At 39.9% G+C, this 21209-nt stretch overlaps 2 protein-coding genes across 8 annotated transcripts in view; both read left to right on the top strand.

Moving 5' to 3' along the window:
- Positions 1 to 17135, top strand: part of TMEM62 (transmembrane protein 62) — a 33178-nt gene extending 16043 nt beyond the window's left edge. For 2 of the 5 annotated variants that reach the window (XM_034994131.1, XM_034994135.1), the window contains 7 exons: positions 393 to 552; positions 1801 to 1896; positions 5246 to 5359; positions 7265 to 7349; positions 10864 to 10968; positions 12924 to 13042; positions 16282 to 17135. In XM_034994131.1, the coding sequence (XP_034850022.1) occupies positions 393 to 552; positions 1801 to 1896; positions 5246 to 5359; positions 7265 to 7349; positions 10864 to 10968; positions 12924 to 13042; positions 16282 to 16608 (1006 nt within the window). In that variant the 3' untranslated portion in view covers positions 16609 to 17135. The remainder of the gene's footprint in view (positions 1 to 392; positions 553 to 1800; positions 1897 to 5245; positions 5360 to 7264; positions 7350 to 10863; positions 10969 to 12923; positions 13043 to 16281) is intronic. The other 3 variants (XM_034994133.1, XM_034994132.1, XM_034994134.1) reach the window with 3 other exon arrangements.
- A 176-nt stretch (positions 17136 to 17311) lies between these two features.
- Positions 17312 to 21209, top strand: part of CCNDBP1 (cyclin D1 binding protein 1) — a 33133-nt gene continuing 29235 nt past the window's right edge. For all 3 annotated transcript variants that reach the window (XM_034994123.1, XM_034994122.1, XM_034994124.1), the window contains exons 1-4: positions 17312 to 17503; positions 17679 to 17738; positions 18004 to 18083; positions 20781 to 20862. In XM_034994123.1, coding sequence (XP_034850014.1) covers positions 17395 to 17503; positions 17679 to 17738; positions 18004 to 18083; positions 20781 to 20862 — 331 coding nt within the window. In that variant the 5' untranslated portion in view covers positions 17312 to 17394. The remainder of the gene's footprint in view (positions 17504 to 17678; positions 17739 to 18003; positions 18084 to 20780; positions 20863 to 21209) is intronic.

A 21209-nucleotide genomic window follows, 5' to 3' on the forward strand; every position in this document is an offset into this window, starting at 1 on the left:
GGGAAACAAATGAGTGGATGGTAGGATTAACATGAGATTAACAAAGTAAGATGTCTAACCAGTGTTCTTTTCCTATATGAAAAATCAGGACTTATCAGAAAGAACTTTGGATCTACTCTAGCTTTATTTGTCAAAAGAAAATTGATTTTCCTTTCTAAAAAGTACAAAAATAGTTTCTAATTTCTCACCAACTTAAGTTTGCTAAATTATGGAACTCCAAAAGCCACCATTCAGAAAGAAACCAGATCATGAGTAGTGGTCATATAAACAGTTATACAGTGTGATGGTTCTGCCTACATTTATATTTTTTTTAGGTTATAATAGAGTTATTCTCCTTTCTAAAAACAGTGAAAATATCTAAAACCACATATGTATGTATGTTCTCATTTTAGAGTCTTGGCCTTTTCCTTATCCTCCATTACTTCTGTCACAGTTACGATTGATGGAGTTCATTTAGGGCAAGCTATTCATTTATCTGGTCCTATTTTCATACTGAAGTGGAACCCAAGAAACTACAGTAACAGGACACATAACATAGAAGTAACTGTCCAGGTAAGTTAGTAATTTTCAACTTGCTATATAAAGGATTTGGCTGTAACTACACTAAACTCTGCTGTGGGTTTTTTGTTTTTGTTTTTTTTTTTTTTTTCAGTCAATTGATAGAGATGAAACTAAGTTAATTAAAAATTTGAGGGGCACCTGGGTGGCTCAGTCAGTTGAGCATCTAACTCTTGATTTCGGCTCAGGTCATGATCTCAGGGTTTTGTGCGATTGAACCCCGTGTCAGATTCTGTGCTCCATGTGGAGTCTGCTTGTCCCTCTCCCTCTTTCTCTGCTCCTCCCCACCCCCTTCCCTGGCTCTCTCTCTCTCTCTCTCAATAAATAAATAAAATCTTAAAAAAAAACCAACAACAAAACCTGAATACACTGGATTTAGTATATTCAGGAAATGAGCACTCAGAGGAGTCATTCTGTTAGACAAAAAACTAGACTTCTCAGTGTGTAACTACTGGCCACAGTCCCCTCTTTTTGAGCCCCAGGGAATCATTCTTTTATTGTCTTTCAACTTTGGCTAGAGTCTTTTAATAATGGCAGCAAATTCCCCAACATACCCAAAGATAATAGAATAAGTCAGAAAATATGTATTTATGTACCCATGCCTTTGCTTGCTTTCTCCAAGTACAGGAAAATTGTGTCACTATTTTGAAAGCTGTAGGATAGAGTATTTTCAAGGCATCCCAGAGAATTTTTTTGTTTGGGGAGTATGCACTGATAGCATATGTAGTAACAGTCTGCCTGCTATTCCAATTCAGCTTGGGGGCATTTAATTCACTAGCACCTGCCAGAGTAGCAAGTGTTCATTCATTACCCAAATAGGACATTTTCGTCAATATTGTGAAATTCTTTAGGAGATACTGTGCTCAGGAATTAGTTTCTGAAAAAAAAATCTATCGATTGCCACAACTTTATGATTTGATGACAGTTTTTAACTATTTCATCTTCTACTGTTAAGTCTTAAGTTTGAAGATTACCAAGTAATCCTTCAGAAAACACATGTAATTATTTTCATTATCTTGTGTGTGTGTGTGTGTGTGTGTGTGTGACAGAGAAGGATTTTGAGTAGGAAGGAGCTGTTTACTGAGCTCCTTCTAAGGAAATGCTAGACACTTAGAATTTTTTACTTAATCCATATAACAATCCTTTATGGTAGGTAGTTTTATCCCCAGTTCATAGATGAGGAAGGAAGAAAAGGCACTTTGCAATGCCACCCATCTTTGAAGTGTTCTGCTTTGGAGGAAGAAGAAACTCGGGGAGGATGTGAAAGGAATTATGACTGGGGATGAACTCTTAATATCCCTTCTATCAGAAGTTGGATCATTGAAAGAAAACCTGAAGGTACAAGTGCACCTAGAATAAATTATTCCCTATCTTTACAGTTATGAGGAGGAAGTGGGAGCAATCATAGGAGACCTGCTCGCTGTAGGAATGGGGAACTCCCAAATCCTTGGATCGCCTCAAAACCCCAGCTTCTATAATTTTATGAGAAAAAAAAAAAACTTAGCTCATGTTCCTTGAAACATTTCTGGCTGCTTCGTTAAATCCTAGTAAAAATGTGAAATCACAGGGCGCCTGGGTGGCTCAGTTGGTTAAGCGACTGCTTTTGGCTCAGGTCATGATCCTGGAGTCCCTGGATCGAGTCCCGCATCGGGCTCCCTGCTCTGCAGGGAGTCTGCTTCTCCCTCTGACCCTCCCCCCTCTCATGTGCTCTCTCTCTCTCATTCTCTCTGTCTCAAATAAATAAATAAAATCTTTAAAAAAAAAAAGTGAAATCACATATACTTTTTACATGTTTAACATTTCTTACATTATTGAGGTATAATTTACATACAAAAAAACTACATATTTAAAGAGTATAATTCGGTGAATTTTGACATATATATATATCCTTGCCCATTACTACAATCAATATAGTCTATCACCTCAAAAGTTTTCTTGTGTTCTTTTGCAGCTGTCTTCCTTCCACCCTCATGTCCAGGAAACCACTGACCTGTTTTCTTCTATATATGTATAACTTTAAAAGATTAGTCTACTGAACATTAAATAGGGAACTTGGTCCCTTCATTCGTCAATGGGAAAGTTCTATTCTTTTATTTTTATTTTTAAAGATTATTTATTTATTTGAGGAGAGAGTGAGTGAGAGAGCACGAGCACGAGCAGGGGCAGAGGGAGAGGGAGAAGCAGACTCCCCGCTGAGCAGGGAGCCCGATGTCAGGCTCGATCCCAGGATCCTGGGATCATGACCTGACCCAAAGGCAGATGCTTAACCAACTGAGCCACCCAGGTGCCCCAAGTTCTATTCTTTTAAATACAGTATACTATAGATAAGTCTGAGAAAAATCTGTGAGAGACATCAATTTATTGTCTTATATTTTACCCGCTCACTATTTTTATTGAATGTCTATACTTCTGAGCAGCCTAGTAGCAACTAGACCTTTAGATCAATTTTCAGTGTGGTTCCTGAATTAGTAGCATCAGCATCACCCAGGAACTTGTTAGAAATGTAAACTGTCAGGTCCCATACCAAACTTCTGCATCAGAAACTCTGGAGTTGGGACCCAGCAATCTTGTTTCAACAGTCCATCCAGGTGGTTCTGATGTGCACTAAAGTTTGAGAACCAGAACTTTAGATTATTGTGCCTACTTTGCCAATTGAAAGAGCAGACTCCAGAAATCTCTATATCTCTAAATCTCTATATCTCTGTATCTCTAAATTAAAGAAAAACTCTGCTTTAAAACAAGAACAAACAACTTAAAATAACATTTTGAGCAATTAAAGTCTGATAAAAACAAGTATAAATTCTTTTTTGTTATTTTTTACTTTTATATGATGGGAAACTTTAAAATTATGTGCAAGAGATAATATTATAATGAATTTCCATGTACCCATTAGCTGACTTCAACAGTTACCAACTCATGACCAATTTTGTTTCATCTATACCCCTGCACCACGATGTCATTCCATCTGTAATATGACAGTATGTATCCCTAAAAGAACTATTTTTTAAAAATGTAACCATAATACCATCACACACCTGGAAAATCAATCGTAATTCCTTAATATCAAACTAGCTAGTATTCAGTTTTCCTAATTAGTCATATATATATATATATGACATGCATGTGGTTGGTTCAAATCAGAATCCAGACAAGGCTCAAATACTGCATGTAGCTGATCTGTCTCTTCAGTATCTTTTAATCTACAGGTTCCCTCTCCTTTTTTTTTTCATTGCAATTTATTTTTTAGATAACTTTGGAAACTGGATCTTTTATCCTGTAGTTTCCTGTATTCTAGATTTATGTTGTTTAAATTCATGTTGTATCCTTCAGCATGTTCCTCCACCCCCTCTAGTTTCTATAACTGGGAGTTAGATTAGGAGTTTGATCAGATTTGAGTCTGTTTTTGGCAGGAATACTTCCTTTGGTGTTTTATGCTCTTATCAGAAGTTTGTGATATCTGGTTGTCTCTCTTTTAGTAATGTTAGGATTGATCATTGTATTCAGGTGTTGTTAACTTTATCCATTGGTGTGGTGGTAAATATCTATCCACCAGCTTGGGACAGGTTTGAAGGGGGAACCCTGATTTGTAGTGTTTCCCTGATTTATACCAATTTCCATAGTATAAATATTTTTACCATAGCTGGTTTTAAGCTACCAACGTATCAACTGGCCTGCAAAATTCCTGAAAATGTAACGATTGGCTTTTGTGAGCCTGTCAAGCCAGCTTCAGCATTCAGATAACTGCTGGCATTTCCCTCCATTCATTATGAAGTACCCAATCAGCTTTTCACTGAAGGATTTCCAGCAGCTATTGATGGTCTTGGCCTAGGTCCATTATTTCATTAGAATTGTACAATGGTGGTATTCAAATTTGCACTCCTTGTAAAATGAGTATTAATTAGAATAGTACCATAAAGAAAAAAATTCCCTTATCTATTTGGCACCCAGATAGAGAAGTTCATACAGGAAAAGTGGGATAAATTCTTAATTCTTCCCCCACCTTCCCTTTTCTAAACCAATTTTCAGAATAATGAGTTGCTTCTCTAGCATCTGCCAAAGGCAACCAAATGAATCTTTTATTTTTAGTATCATTATGAATTCAAAATTTAAAAATTATATATATATTTGGTATGTTTCGATCCATGGCATTTATATTTTTAATGCTCAAATTGTCCCACCTTTGGCTAGTGGGAGCCTCTCCAAATTGGCCACTAAATCTTTCGATATAATCCCAGTAGTCTTTGTTAAGTGTTCTTTCTGGTATGAAGATATTTCAAGCTCTTCTTGTGTATTTCTTGTTCAAGAACTGGAATCAGCTATTTCTCTAAAGAGCACTGATCTTGTAATGAGAAATTTTATTTTGAGGGTACAGTCTGGGCAGTAGCCCAGCTAGGCCCTTGATCTTGGGTTTGTTACTATTTTTAGGCCTTTTCAGTGAGCAGAGAGAGGGAAAATACAAATTTTTCTTTAAGAGAAAATATATTGTGGGTACATGCTGATATTTCCAGTTCAAATCTAGAATTACAGGGTTTAAAAGAAGTTATATTTAAAGTGCTTAGAGGAAGAAGCAAAAATAAATGAAAAAAATACAGCTATTCAGAGATAACGGACAGATATTACTGGAACTTAATCTTGGAACATTATACATATAAATGTGCATGAGAATCACTGCTGTGCTTATAACTAGGATTCTGCTGGAAGAAGTAAGAGTGTGCACCACCTATTTTCTGTTCAAGAGGATATTCATCTCAGATTTGATCCCCTGGCATCATTTATTCTCCTTACTGACCATTGCATCGTGGTGAGTAAATTCATCTTTAGATGAGATTAGGTCAAATCTAGTGGTGGGTCCAAAGTATTAATATAATCATGTGGTGAGAAAGACGAACCTTACAAAATTAAGTTAGTTATTTGTCTAGAAGACTACAATGCTTTAAAGTTGATTTGAATTAAAAGAAGCAGAGGCATTGACAAGTAATACCTGTTTTGGAACCTCGTTCTAAGCAATACCATAAAACCAGAATAACTAAGGGAATTGTAGGAACTGTAAAATTGGATTAAGGATCTTTTAAAAATAATATTTCTTTCTACATAAATAATACATGCTTAATGTAGAGAACTTGGAAAATTTAGAAATAAAGTAAATCAGCCCCACATTATTCTTTTATCACGCTACTTATTATAACCATTGTATGTCATTATGATACTCTTTTTTTCTCATATATATTAGTATATGAGTTTTTAATGTAAAATAGTAATTTTCATTCTCTTGCGGTTTGATTTTTTTTTCTACTGAGGAATTTGTTTTGACTATTTTCTTTTTTTTTTTTTAAGATTTATTTGTCAGAGAGGGAGCACACACAAGCAGGGGCAGCGGCAGGCAGAGAGAAAGAGAGAAGCAGGCTCCCCACTGAGCAAGGGGCCCGATGTGGGACTCGATCCCAGGACCCTGGGATCATGACCTGAGCTGAAGGCAGCTGCTTAACCGACTGAGCCACCCAGGCATCCCCTATTTTCTGACTTCAGTTTATATTATTTTAAAAAATGATGTCTATTGGCATAAATATACCTTAATTTATTTAACCATTTTTCTATTGTTAACTGGGTATTGACATAAAACGCACCAAAGAGACACCCTACAATGTTGAGAAGAAAATTTAAGCCTCCTTTAATTTCACCTTCCAGACATAGCTTTACTATATATCTTCAGAGCCTTACGATGTAAATTTATTATTATTTTAATTTACTTGTATTACTTGTATGATTAAGCTTTTTAGAAATATGACTAATGGGCATTTATATCTCAGTTTTACAAGTTCCTTTTGTGTCATTTGTTTCTCTTTTGGGTTTTTTTAATAGTCACCTAGATTAGGCTTTGGAAACTTTGATGTACTTATGAATCACCAGGGAACATTAGTAAGAGACAGATTCTGATTTAGTAGGGCTGAGATGGCGCCTGAGATTCTGCCTTCCCAACAGGCACAAGGCGATCCCAATGATGAGCTGGAGTCCATACTTTGAGAAACCAGAACCTAGATTATGTCTCTTCACTGTGAGTTAATCTCCAAGTGAATGCCACCCTGACGGAGAAAGCAAACGAAAATGCGGCCTCAGTTCACTCAGCCTGCAGTGCACTATGTACTGTTTTTCTTTACTCTTCTACAACTCGAAATAAAACCAATTATACTTCTAGTACAGTGAAGTTGGACTGTTTTAATTTGATCACTTTATATAACTATGAATTACTTTGTTTCAGTATTGGTCTCAGTATCCAAATTCTAAAAGAGCAATGCTGAGGCAATTTATTTTATTTATTTATTTATTTTAAAGATTTTATTTGTTTATTTGACAGAGCGAGAGACAGTGAGAGAGGGAACAAAAGCAGGGGGAGTGGGAGAGGGAGAAGCAGTCTTCCCGCTGAGCAGGGAGCCTGATGTGGGGCTCGATCCCAGGACCCTGGGATCACGACCTGAGCCGAAGGCAGACGCTTAATGACTAAGCCACCCAGGCGCCCCAATGATGAGGCAATTTATAATTTTCTTTTTTGGTGGATCAGTTGTTTGATTCTCTTTGGTCATTTATTTTTCTTGCATAGTCATTTCTGGTAATGATGTCTTTTCCATTTTTGTTAATGAGGCCATTTTAAAAACCTTAACTGTCGTTGTACCCATGTATCTGTTTCATATTAACATTGATTTCTCTGCAGGCCCGGGTCCTTTTTGTGATAATTGTGCTGATCCAGCTCACCATTCTCATTACTTTTAGGCACCGAGGATATCCAGAGCATAAAGGTTAGTCATGGTTCCTTTTATTCTCAGAAGACTTCATTCTTAAGTGTCATATAATGTCCTATTGCCAAGTGATAAAAATATAAATTATCTTTCCTGAGCTTTGTGAGGTGCATTCTTCAAACTTACTATACTTTGTCCACAGTACTTGAGCTTTTAAAAAAAAATCAGTTTTTTTGCTGCTACATTGCAGTAATATGAAACTCAACCTGAAAATGGGGGAAAAATCACAATATAGCTCAAAATGACCAAACGTCTCTGCCAGATATTAAGGATCCTCCACAGTTGGGTCTTACCTAATTAGCCACATCTTCAACCATTTACCTATATTTCAGCCTAGATAATTTTCCACTGTTCCCTACACACACCATACTCATTTCTGCTTCTGTGCTTTTGCCTAGGCTATTATCTCTAAGTTATTTTTCTAAACTTATCTATATTTTAGCCTCCTTTAGGGCTCACCTCAAACCCTCTTTTTCCATACCATTTTCTCCACCCCTTCCAGGTCATAATGAGCTCTTGCTTCTCTGAATCCCTATAGTCCTTCCTGATAATTAATGCTATACTTGGCCAGTCAGTCACCTTGCTTTACGTAAGCACCCCAAATGTATATATACATTTTCTCCTCAACCAGACTGTAAGTTCTTCAGTATAGGAGCTCTTGTTTTCTGCTTCTTTTCTGTTTCTCACAGCACCCAGCACTGTGTGCATAACAGACAATAAATACTTGTTGAATTAAATTTTCCTTACCCCTTCGGGGCTTGGATGAAATCCCTGAGATCAGGGACTGATTGTAGGGGACGGGAGTACTGCAGCAATGACTCAACAGTAAAATGGCTAACTGCAGAGGGAGTGTACACATCCTACTGAATGTTTTCCTGCATATATATATTTTCACAAATTCTGTGAAGAAGTTCAAGAAGCATTATTGCACACATATATGTTCCTGCATATAATGTAAATAAATAAATGTTTAAGGGAGGGCCCCAGCCTCATTCTGTGGGGATACCAATATCTTTGTGTAGTTATTTAAAATTTACAACATATTTTTACCTGCATTATCTCACTTAATCTTTATAGCAATCCTGTGAAATAGGTATTATTGTCCCCGTTTTAAAGATTAGGACACTAAGGACTGGGGAGGTTGTGAAGGTTGTTCAAAGTCTCATCGCTAATAAGAGATAAAGGAGAGACTTGAAACCTATGTCTTCTGACCCCAGGTCAGTTCTTTTCTTTAAACACTTCTCAACTTCGATTGCACCTTAGACTCCCCTGGGAAACTTTTAAAATCTCGGTGTCTACACAGCACCCTAGACCAATCACATCAGAATCGCTAGGGGTAGGACCTAAGCATCAGTATTTTATAAAGCTCCCCAGATGATTCCAATGGGCAGTCAAGGCTGAGGCGTTCAGCTCTGACTAAAGCAGTATTTCTCAGTCCTGGCTGCTTAGAATCACCTGGGTTGCAGCCTAAGCTTCCACTCTCCCTCAGGTCAATTAAATCTGAATCTCTGGGGGCGCCTGGGTGGCTCAGTCGTTAAGCATCTGCCTTCGGCTCAGGTCATGATCCCAGGGTCCTGGGATCAAGCCCCGCATCGGGCTCTCTGCTCGACGGGAAGCCTGCTTCACCCTCTTCCATTCCCCCCTGCTTGTGTTCCCTCTCTCGCTGTCTCTCTGTCAAAATAAATAAATAAAATCTTAAAAAAAAAAAAATCTGAATCTCTGGTGAGTGAGACCTGGGCATGAATATTGTCTCAGAGTTCCCCCAGGTTATTCTAATGTGGAGCCAAAATAGAAAATCATGTTTAAAGTTTATGCTGAAAGTTTAAAGCATAGCTGCCTCCAAGGCTAAAGGATTATTTATTTTTAATAAGTAATAATTATTGGGGTGCCTGGGGGCCTCAGTTGGTTAAGCATCTGCCTTCAGCTGAGGTCATGATACCAGGGTCCTGGGATTGAGCCCTATGTCAGGCTTCCCTGCTCACTGGGGAGTCTGCTTCTACCTCTGCCTCTCCCTCCACTCATGCTCCAGCGCAACTCTCTCTATATCTCAAATAAATAAAATCTTTAAAAAGAAATAATTATTATAGATGGATATATAGATGAATACTTTGAGAAGTACCAGACTAGAACAAGAAAGAATCTAAGAGAAGAATGAGTAGCAAGAATGTAACGGAGTGGGGAAGGTCATGCATTATCAGGTTTTGTACAAAATCAACTGTCAGGCTGAACAGTGTTTTAAGTACAAAATGGATATGTTGGCCTATTAGGAGAGACATACTATTTAACTTATATCAGGCTGTCTTTGACCTCTAGGGGCGCTCAGTGTGTACCGAACTTCGTGTCGTAGTCTTCTGCTGACTGGTTTATGACCAGCCACACACACGAGTGAAATGGCGGCTGAGGTTGAGGATCTGTGATACTTTAGTCTGTGACCACAGAATGGAGCTTCTCTGTGGGAAGCCCATATGCTTGGCATTTTGGCACTATATTTTAAGAGATCTTAATTTGAAGAGCTTTAGGGATCCCTTTCAATTGGAGTAAGAGGATGGCTGTGAGTTAAGAGCTATGTCACATATGGGAAAGGAATATTGGACAGTCATACTTAAGATTAGACTGGAGAAATTTTGATATTTCTTTGATATATTTCGATAACATGATTTGGAAGTGTGTACATTTGGATACTAAATCCCATAGAAAACAGAGACTTTGAGCATAGCACTATATTTCACACCTACATCATTTAATCATTTAAAAGTGTGTTATGTGTGCATGTATGCACATGCGTGTCTCCCAACTACACCATTGCTTTGAACTTCCTACCCTCTGCAATTCTTTTTTTTTTAAAGATTTTTAAAATTTATTTGACAGAGAGACAGTGAGAGACGGAACACAAGCAGGGGGAGTGGGAGAGGGAGAAGCAGGCCTCCCGCCGAGCAGGGAGCCTGATGTGGGGCTCGATCCCAGGACCTTGGGATCATGACCTGAGCCGAAGGCAGAAGCTTAACAACTGAGCCACCCAGGCGCACCCCCCCCCCCTGCAATTCCAAGTGGACTGGCTTATCAGGCTTCCTGTCAACTTCTGAATTTAAAATGGTGTCATCTGTATGTTTACTATATAACGAAAGATAGCCCATGGAAGTCTAGAAAATGTTATAAAGAATTTGAACTTTGTCAGTCATAGAAAGACAAATATATGATTTCATTCATGTAGAATTTAAGAAACAACAGATGAACATAAGGGAAGGACAGGAAAAATAAAGTAAGATGAAATCAGAGAGGGAGACAAACTGTAAGAGACTCTTAACTCCAGGAAGCAAACAGGGTTGCTGGAGGGGAGTTGGGTGGGAGGATGGGGTAACTGGGTGATGGGCATTAAGGAGGGCACTTGATGTAATGAGCACTGGGTGTTGTATGCAACTGATGGATCACTAAACTCTACCTCTGAAACTAATAAAAAAAAAATAAATTGAACTTTGCATGTGCTCACTGGATTTTTGAAATTTATTCTGTTTAGGGTCTCCAGGATTTATAAATTTGACCTCATTTTCCCTCCACGTCCTGAGCAAACTAAACATCTTCTATTATTCTGTGTTGTTGCTAACCCTATATACAGCACTGGGTAAGTCAATTAGGAAACCTGAATTGTGGAGAATTCTGCCAAAGAATATATGGAGAATTTTGACAATAGAGTCATTTAGACTCTTGAGAACATAATGAACAGCACATGGCTTCTTCATAAATCATTTCCTGGAACATGGTTTTAGGAAATAAAGTTCTTTCCTAACATGTTCAAAGGACATTTAGTTGACACTGAGTTAACTTAAGCTGAGAGGACCATTAAAGAATTAGTATGTGTATGCAGAGTAGCCTTCTTTGACTACCTTAAAATTTTATCCTTTATTTCATCACACTTATTTCCTTCATTACTTTATCAGAATCTATGATTATCTTCTGTGTTTATCATCTCTTCCTTCATTAGAATATCCATTGAGGTATTGTCTGTCTTGTTTACCTCTATGCCCAGCACTAAGCACAATGTCTAGTATGTAGTTCAGTGAATATTTACTTATGGATGCCCCTTAAAAACTCAGCTCAAAAAAGAGAAACAGATGAGCAGTGAGTTCAGGCATATCCAGGTTCTTCTGTTATATTATTATACCTAATACTTAGTCACTTAGTCACTTATGGAAGCAGGAAGCACTGTGATTCTGTTTTTAAAGCTTTTTACTAATGTTCCTTAGTGACTAAAAGTTAGGAGTAGATTAGCCTACTTGTTGCTTGGTCTTTGTCTTATACTTTTATTCCACTTCCGGATTTTTCTTTGCTCATTAGTAACTCCAACCAGAGAACAGAGAGTAGTTAGATAAAAAAATATATAACACTCTACAATTCTGTGTACCAGGCTATGGCAGATGGCCCTTTGGAGGTCAGTTTCCTTGTTAGAAGATAGGTTGAAGCTATTTTAGACACTTGCCTTACACTAGGAGGGAAAGCACATGATTTGGTTCCTGGCTGTAAAAGAAAACATTAGAAGGACAGAAGTTGCTCCATGTTTAAAAGTTGAAACTTGCAGGGAAAACACTTTTTTATACTGTGCATCCACAGTCTAAAATTACCTATGATTTTTTAAAGCTGAACCCTCTTCTTACCAGCAGATGATGGTATTTGCATTTTGAGAAAGAAAGTCTTTTTTTTTTTTTTTTAAGATTTTATTTATTTATTTGACAGAGAGAGAGACAGCAAGAGAGGGAACACAAGCAAGGGGAGTGTGAGAAGGAAAAGCAGGCTTCCCGCGGAGCAGGTAGCCCGATGCGGGACTTGATCCCAGGACCCTGGGATCATGACCTGAGCCGAAGGCAGACGCTTAACGACTGAGCCACCCAGGCGCCCCAAGAAAGAAAGTCTTGACTGTTCATTAATCACCCTTGACAATATAGTAGTTCCAGAAACCTGCACACTAGGAAGGGCAGTAAATAATAGGGAGGAGAGAAAAGTCATTCTGGCATTCTAAATGAAAAATTAAAGAAGTTAAATTTTGTACATGTTAACCTCAAGTGTATAGTTGATGTACAAAGTAATGACTTGGGTCAGCAAGAAAAGGTCAGAATACATTCATTAATAAGAAAGAGAAGAAGTGCATTTTAGAAAGATGAAAGTGGTTGAAGTTTTATTGCTTAAAGGAGTATATATCAGTTATCTGGAAAATTAACTTCCATAGAATACCTCTTTGCTTTTTAAAGGAAATGTTAATGCATTATTTTGAGATTATTATTGCAACAGAATCTTCTAAAGTTTCTGAACATACTCTGACCTGTTTCTTGAATCTATTCAGGTATAGCATGTACTCAGATGATTTTATAATCAGACAAAAGTGGAGAGCAAAGGAGCAAGTGGTTGGTTAGCTAGGACGTATGGTGCAACATAGAGATTAATAAAGAAGAAAAATTATGCCAATAAAATGCTTATCAGCAACTCTCATACTTCTTTGTTATTCCTATAAATGCACCTTGTGATGTATATAATCAGAATCATAGTCATTTAATCTTCTCCTTCTGTGCCCATTGCCTCTTTCAGGACCGTGGTTTGTTGGTGAGATCACTAAAGGCAAACTGGGTTGCTGCTTTTCCTTTGGGATATTTGTTGATGGACATTTCCTACAAGGCAGCCTAACATTTGTAGTTGGAATTCTGCAGGTAAGAAGTCAGAAATGGAATGTAAGAATGCCTTGGCCTTTTGGACTACTGCATAATAGTTATGAATTAAATCCAGAGCCTCCAACTAAACACCACAGATCATATTTCCTAATTTACTGGCAGGGCAATCTTGAATATTTGGTGTTTTGTTTGTTTTTCAAGTGCTTCCTAAGCTCTTTCTTCCACCACTCTCTCGTAAACATCTAAAATACATTTTGGCAGGAAGGGTTTATAAAAAGTGAAAGAGATTTTTGTTTTTGTAGTTTGTTTTACTGTGCTTTCCCATTGATAAAAAATGAAATAAGGGACTTATAGTAGAATAAATAAGTAAACCAAAATTGATTATGATAATGAAGAAGGCAAATGTTTCGGAGGGAGTAAAGGAAAAACAGACTTACAAGAAAAATGGGTCAGTTGTCCAGTGGAAGCTGCACTGGGCAAGCACCAGACCTGGGCCTTTCAGTGATGTCTTAGCTGCTGCTTGTTTGAAAACACTGATAGATTACGTTTACACATGGATTGAGATTCCTTTAAAAGAAACACACAGGGGCACCTGGGTGGCTCAGTCAGTTAAGTGTCTGCCTTCAGCTCAGGTCATGATCTCAGGGTCCTGGGCTCCGGCCCCACATCAGGCTCCCTGCTCACTGGGGAGTTTGCTTTTCCCTCTCCCTCTGCCCCTGCTCGTGCTCTCTCCCCCTCTCTCTCAAATAAATAAAATCTTAAAAAAAAAAAAAAAAAAAAGAAACAAACACACAAAAAACGGACTAATAGCAAATCTCTGTATATAGGTTTGAAAAGTATTTACCTATTTATGTATTTTATTCACCTAATGGGGCTAAGGTACTAAAATCTCAGGTGATGATCTCATGTTTGGGAAGAGATCCAAAAATATTGTTCAGAATGAGTTCACAACCTCATAATAGGACAGTAAAAGGTGATCAGCAAAACAGGGAAGACTTCTGCCTAGGAAACATTGACCACAGACAGAACATTCTCTGTATAGCAGCATTTTATATGTGAGTAGGTCCTGAGTCTGGTTCAGTTTTCCATTATGTAGATGAAGGCTGTCTCTCAGGAGCACTCTGATACCAAATAAAACCTGAGCCTTACTAAAAGGTGGGGATTATATTCATATTTTAATAAGTAATACACCACTAGTGGATTTTATGTATCATATAGGCCCATGGCTCCCAAATAGGTTAATCTCTGCCCTCGACTTCTTTGCACTTCAAGTGCCTATATACCCATCTGCCATTTCATATCTTCCCTTAGATATCTAACAGGCATCTCAATATTATGTGTCTAATAGGACCTTTAGTTTCTACCTCAAACCTGTTCCTCCCCCAGTTCTTTGCAATTTCAGTAAGTTTTTCTAGGATGTATCTTTAATTTTGCCCTTTCCCTCTAATACCCTGTATCTAATTCATTAGCAAGTAATACCTTGTTTGATCTCCTTCCAATGCATATCTTGAATCCACCACTTCTCTTCATTTCTGTTATTATTACGCTAGTCTAACTCATAATTATTTCTTGTCTGGGCTACTGCAGGAACCCCAGATTGGTCTTCCCACTGCTACTCTTCCTACTCTCAGTTTACCATAGAGCATCCACTGTTGTCCTTTTAAAACCTTAATCAGCTCACTCTTCAGCTTAAAACCCTTTAAGCAGAGCAGTGACATGATCTGGGTCTTGCTGATTGCCTCAGTTTCCACCTGGCTCATCATGTTCTAGGCTAATGGGCCTTAAATAGGCCAAAGCCTCTCCCACGTCAGGGATTTTTACTTGTTTCCTCTCCCCGGAATGTACTTCCTTCCACTGAGTCATTCCTGTTCTTCAGGCCTCAGAACCCATCTGTCAGTTACTTACTCTCATGTGACCCAGTTATCTCCTTCATTGACTGCCTCATTTTCCACCTGGCTCATCATGTTCCAGGCTTATTGGCCTTAAATGGGCCAAGGCCTCTCCTGGGAACCGCAGGGGTTTTTGTTTCTTCTGCCTGGAATATACTTCCTTCCACTGAGTCATTCCTGTTCTTCAGGCCTCAGAGAACCCATCTCTCAGTTACCCCCTTGTGACCCAGTTATTTCCTTCATTGAATTTATCACAATCTATAGTGATCTTTTGTGTTTATTTTTTTGGTCTCTCTTCTCTCTGTTAAAATGTAAGCTCTATGATGCATCCTCTCTGAGTTGCCACTGTGTCCTTAGCTTAGAGCCTAGCACAGTGCCTGCCATGTAATGGGCACACAATAATTATTTGGTGAATGAATTAATGAATCATACAGCAGCTAAACTTAGATTATAACTTAAATCTTTTTTAAAAATTTTTTTAAAAAGATTTTATTTATAGCGGAGCCTGGGTGGCTCAGTCATTAAGCGTCTGCCTTCGGCTCAGGTCATGATTCCAGGGTCCTGGGATCGAGCCTTGCATCAGGCTCCCTGTTCAGCGGGAAGCCTGCTTCTCCCTCTCCCACTGCCCCTGCTTGTGTTCCCTCTCTCACTGTCTCTCTATGTCAAATAAATAAATAAAAATTTTTAAAAATATTTATTTGTCAGAGAGAGGGAGAGAGAACAAGCAGGGGGATCTGCAGCAGAGGGAAAGGGAGAAGCAGGCTCCCTGCTGAGCAAGGAGCCCCAGGTGGGACTTAATCCAAGGACCCTGGGATCATGACCTGAGCTGAAGGCAGCCGCTTAACCGACTGAGCCACCCAGGCGTCCCTATAACTTAAATCTTCTGATTTGTATTCCAGTACTCATGATGCTACTTTAATTAAAAATACAGAGATAACGGGGGTGTCTGGCTGGCTTAGTTGGTGGAGCATGTGACTCTTGATCTTGGGGTTCTGAGTTTGAGCCCATGTGTGGTGTAGAGTTTACTTAAAATAAAAAAAATTAATAGAAAATACAGAGATAAGAAAAAAATATTGATACCTAAGTCCCCCCTCACTGTGCCAAAAGAAGTGTGTATGTATTCAATTCATTTCCACCTTAAACATTACTGAGGGCTTCAACATAAATGATACCTACTTTTAAGATGAACAAAAGGATGCAGGTAAATACACAACTATAAGTCACTTATTTTGAGTGTTATAAGCAAATGTGATTGAAGCATAAAGAATCAGAGAGTTAACCCCCGAGAGAGAGCAACATATTCTTAGGAGCCACCAATAATGCGTTCATGAGACCCGACCCTCTAAGGTCTTGCTAATAAGCTAATGGTTCTGTTCTGCCTCTTTCCAGCTGGCATTTTTTAACATACCGTTGATGGCTTACCTGTGTTGGAGCTTGCTGCAGCGGTGCTGTGGTCACAACTTCCGGTCTCATCTCCGTCAAGGAAAATACTTGAAAATTGTACCTGTTCACCTACTTATGTTACTGCTGTACATCTGGCAGATTTATTCCTGTTACTTTCTTCATATGACATACGGCGCTCTAGCTTTTTTCTTCTCCCCTTTGCGGACCTGGTTGACACTGCTGACACCTGTTATCATTCGAGGTGTGTGGACTCTGAACTCTACCGAGCTTGGAACCTTCATAGCACAGTTAAAAAGCCACTTGAGCTCCTGAAGGCCTTGCCTCACCATCTGCCCCTGGAGCCCAGGCCCCTGCCCCAGCAGCAGGTAGAAGGCCAGAAGGCCAGTGCTGATGGGCAAGCTTCAGGGAGCTGGGGCACTCTGGACACCTAGGAGTTGGGGGGATTGCCCACTTCTGATTCCTGCAGAATGGACTGCAGAAAAATCTCTAAATAATGCCACGATTCCTTCCTTCTCCAAGAAGGCAGGGGATTGATTTACTTTTGTGAAGAGAAAGTTCTAATCAGGAGAGCCACAGGGCAGGGTCTGGATGTGTGTATGGGAGTATCAGAAGCCCAGTGTATTTTTTATGGTTACCTCATGTAAAGTACCCAGCACGGTACGTGGACCTCGGTAGCCGGCACCACTTCAGAGTCGGGGAAGCAGTACGAACTTGAGGCCTCCCCTGACTACCCTCGAGATACTAGCTCCAGGTCTTCTTTTCTCTCGGGGTTATGGGCTCTCGGCTTCTTTAGGTGTGGGTGCTTTCAGCTAATCAAATAAAAGAGTGATGATTCAGAACTCCGACTGGGCGTTGCGTCTGCGACCAGGGTTTTGGGAGCGGGTGGGGGCGGGGCCGGACAACCGGAGCGGAAGAGAGGCGTGGCCTGGCCTCGGGGGATCGGAAGGGGTGTGGCGGGGGCCCTGGGGCGGGGCCGGGCGGGTTGTTGCCGGAAACGAACCCGGGTCTGTGACTCCCGGAAGTTAAGCGCCTACGGCAGTGCGGCCCGGGCAGCTTCCGTGGCCGCTTTTGTCTGGAGGTTCCAGGCGATCTGCTGAGATGGCGAGCGCAGCTGCACCTACAGCCGCAGTCCCCACCCTGGCTCCGCCTTTGGAGCAGATGCGGCACCTGGCAGTGGAGCTGCGGTTACTCCTGCCTGGAGTGCGGGGTAAGCTGACGCCCTTGAGACGGGCGACGGCAGGGGCGGGCTTGGTTCGGGAAGAGGCCGGCTGTGGCGCGGGCGGAGGCGGGGGCACGAGCGGAGGAGGTGGGGGCTGGGGGTGGCTCCGCTTACCTGTGCTCTTCCTCTTGCCACCGCCCGACCGACATGCTAAACCCACTAGTCGGAGAAGCCCGAGAGACCACCAAGGAGTTTAATCCTGAGACGTTTTGGAGGAGACTCAGTGAGTGCCTCTCCTGTTGGGGACTTAGCATTTCTCATCCTTCCAGTGTACCCACCCCTTTCCCTCCCGCTTTTACCGCCGCCGCATCCTCTCAGTGGGGATACTTCACCTTACCCATCCTTTGTACTTCGAAGTTTGGGATATGAAACATTGATTTTGGGAGGTGTTTTTGAGACGTCTCAGCCGGTGAGGCTGGCATCTTCAAAGCCCATGCGGCAGCTGCAGGCTCATCCTTTTGGCACTAACGTATTGGCTCCTCCCTCAGACGCGGCAGCTGTGAACGTGTCAAGGGAAGCCACGACTCTGACTGAAGTCTTCTCTCGAGTGCCACTGCCCTCTCCACAGGTGGGCTGTACTTTCCTGGAAATCTTGTGCTGCATCGTTCATTAGGAATCCAGTCACTTCTTTCCACCTTTTACACTCAAGCCAGGGCATTTATTTTCCACACCTGTCAGATAGGATTGCCGTTCTCAGAGGATTGCGGTGAAGGCCAAATTGCCAAGTGCGGTACCCGGCACGGCGTAGGCAGGTCTTCTAAATAGGTATCCGTTCAATCTGCGGTTCATCCTGGTTATTTCCTTTCTGATATATATTTTTTAAACACTCGCTATTTGCTAGGTGTTTTCACATACGTGATTCCCACCTGACAGATGAGTAAGCAGCTTTAGAAACTCAGGTTAAGGTAAATAAGCAGTGGAGCTGGGATTGAATTAGGGTCTGTGATGTCTAAACTACACCTTTTCTGTTATACTACATAATACCCTTTTGTATCGAATTTCTTTATATTTAATCAGTAACATATGTATACAGTATAAAATTCAGAAGATGTTAAAGTTAAATGTGCTAAAAAGTTTGTATTTCCCCTCCCCAGTTACTTTTGTGTTATTCCATATATATTCGAGGCATATACACACTTATGTGTATATATATAGATATATATATATATCTATATATCCAGATGTTTTGAAATGAGACCTTCCTTTAAAAAAAATCAACAACATGGATTGCACATGGATTCTTAGCACATAAAAAGTTGCTCAGTTCTTTGTAATGCTGCATGGTATCCAATAGAGTGGATATAACCATAATTTATTTAACCAATACTTCATGTGGACATTTAAGCTTTTTCCAACTTGTAACTATTATAAACAGTGCTGTGGTAAATTGCCTAGGACAATCTTTGTATGTATGTGTATCAGAAAAAAAAAAATTTCCAGAAGTGGAATTGCTGGAAAAGGAATTTATGCATTTTTATTTTTCATTTTATTTTTTTAAAAGATTTTATTATTTGAGGGAGAGAGAGTGCGAGCACAAGCAGGGGGAGTGACAGGTAGAGGGAGAAGCAGGCTCCCGCTGAGCAAGAAGCCCGATGCAGGCTTGATCCCAGGACCGTGGGATCACGACCTGAGCTGAAGGCAGATGTTTAACTGACTGAGCTACCCAGGCGCCCCTGCATTTTTATTTTTAAAAAGATTTTATTTATTTATTAGAGAACACGAGTGATGAGGAGGGGCAAAGGGAGAAGCAAACTCCCCGCTGAGCAGGGAGCCCAACTCTGGGCTCAGTCTCAGGACCCCGAGATTATGACCCAAGCCAAAGACAGACGCTTAACTGACTGAGCCACCCAGGCACCCCAAATGTATGCATTTTTAAATAACCTGTTACTGTAAAACTGATGAAAGTAAACATGTTGGCTATGACCAGGTATGCTTTATGCCGTTTTTCTAGAACTAGGTATACTTAATTCAGAAGTAAGGTTATTTTAAAATGGCGTATTCATTGCCTTATTTGGTTTTCCTAATCAATAGTTTCATTCTTTTTCAATCTATATATCCAGATGTTTTGAAATGAGAAAATATTATTTTGCTGCACCTATAATGATAAACTCTCCCCCTATCAACCCCAGAGATCTATGATGAGAAAATAAGAAATGAATTGTTTGAGAGCATTTTAAAAGCTTTGTGCAAGAAAGAATATTTATTTTAAAGGGAATAATATTACCTTATTTTTCTTATCTGTTGCCTCCTTTCTTTCAGATATACTCAGGACTTGTTGCTAGAATTCAAAGCTAATGGGATACCATGAGGAGGTAGCATAGTATTATTTTTCTGTACATGCTCAGGACAGTGGTTTCATTCATAGGTGAAAAGTTTTAGTTTTATTTGAATTATATGTATTTGAATGACGATTGTTGTCTTAGGATCCTAGCACATTAGTTTACTGAAGAATGGCTTTTTTTTAATTAATTTTTTTTTTATGTGTTTGGATGTTGAAGCAATGTCACATTGCCATAAAAACTTTTAAACACTTACTCTCAGTCACTGTGCTTATCCACCGTCCCAGACTGGTAACTGTTCAGAGACTGGCACCAATCTGTGGACCATATTTTATGTAGCACTGGCTTAGAATTTAGCAGAAAAGTGAGGACAAGGAAGATAGGAGAAAGTCAGTGACTGCTTAGAAGGAAAATAGTCAACATTGAGCAATGTAGAGTCTATGCTAATTACCTTTAGATATATTGTGATTCTGTTAGAGAGAGAGATCAGACACCTGGCTAATGGTCTAAGGGTTGGCAAACTTTTCTCTAAAAAGTCAAATAGTAAATATTTTAGGCTTTGCAGGTGAACTAGTTAACTTTGTCCTTGTAGTGTGAACACAGCTGGAGGTAATACGTAAACGAGAGTGGCTGTGTGCAAGTAACACTTTATTTATAAAAACTGGCCCTGGGCCATAGTTGCTAGCTCCTGGTCTAAGATATGATGAATACCTCACAGCAGATCATGAGTACCTCAGGATGTAGAGTATTAGGAATAAGTTTTTCCTGCTGTTTCTTAATGTTTTATTGAGTTGTCCCCTCATTCTCTGGTGTCCAGCTAACTCCTCTGTGCTATGTGGCAGGAACAACACAAGGCCTAAGTCATAATGGGACTACAGAAAATGTTTGTAGATCATGCTGTACAGACATCTCTCTTTTACAGTAGATGGGCTGATGAATCTAATCCATTTTTTTTTTCATTCTGAAATTGATCCATCACCTCATAGGAAACCCAGAGGTTCTGTGAACAAGTGCGTGCTGCCATCACGGCAGTCATTACAGTATACTATTCACTTCCCAAGGATCAGGGTAAGCCACTGTGTACACAGAAATGTTTGGTTTATAGGGTAGATCTTTGCTAATATAACAGCTTATGTCTTGAGACTTTTCCCTTGTCCTCAATTTGAGCATGTAATGTAACTTTCTCTCATAAAACCCTCATGGATAATTTTATAACATCCATAAATAAGCCTTTATGCTAAGGTACAGATGCTGTGCCACCACCTTCCCTGCTTTGCCTGACTCTAAGGCTTTTAATTCTCACTGGCTCCTCCCTCTCTAACCCATTCTAACCACTACAGATGCTGGATCTATAGGGGCCTCCCCAGTCTCCTCCACCCATATTACATCACACCCTGTTTCTGAGCTCCCTTACG

This window comes from Mirounga leonina, unplaced genomic scaffold (assembly GCF_011800145.1).
Source record: "Mirounga leonina isolate KUSES-001 unplaced genomic scaffold, KU_Mleo_1.0 Mir_91, whole genome shotgun sequence".
In the NCBI taxonomy this organism is placed as follows: Eukaryota; Metazoa; Chordata; class Mammalia; order Carnivora; family Phocidae; genus Mirounga; species Mirounga leonina.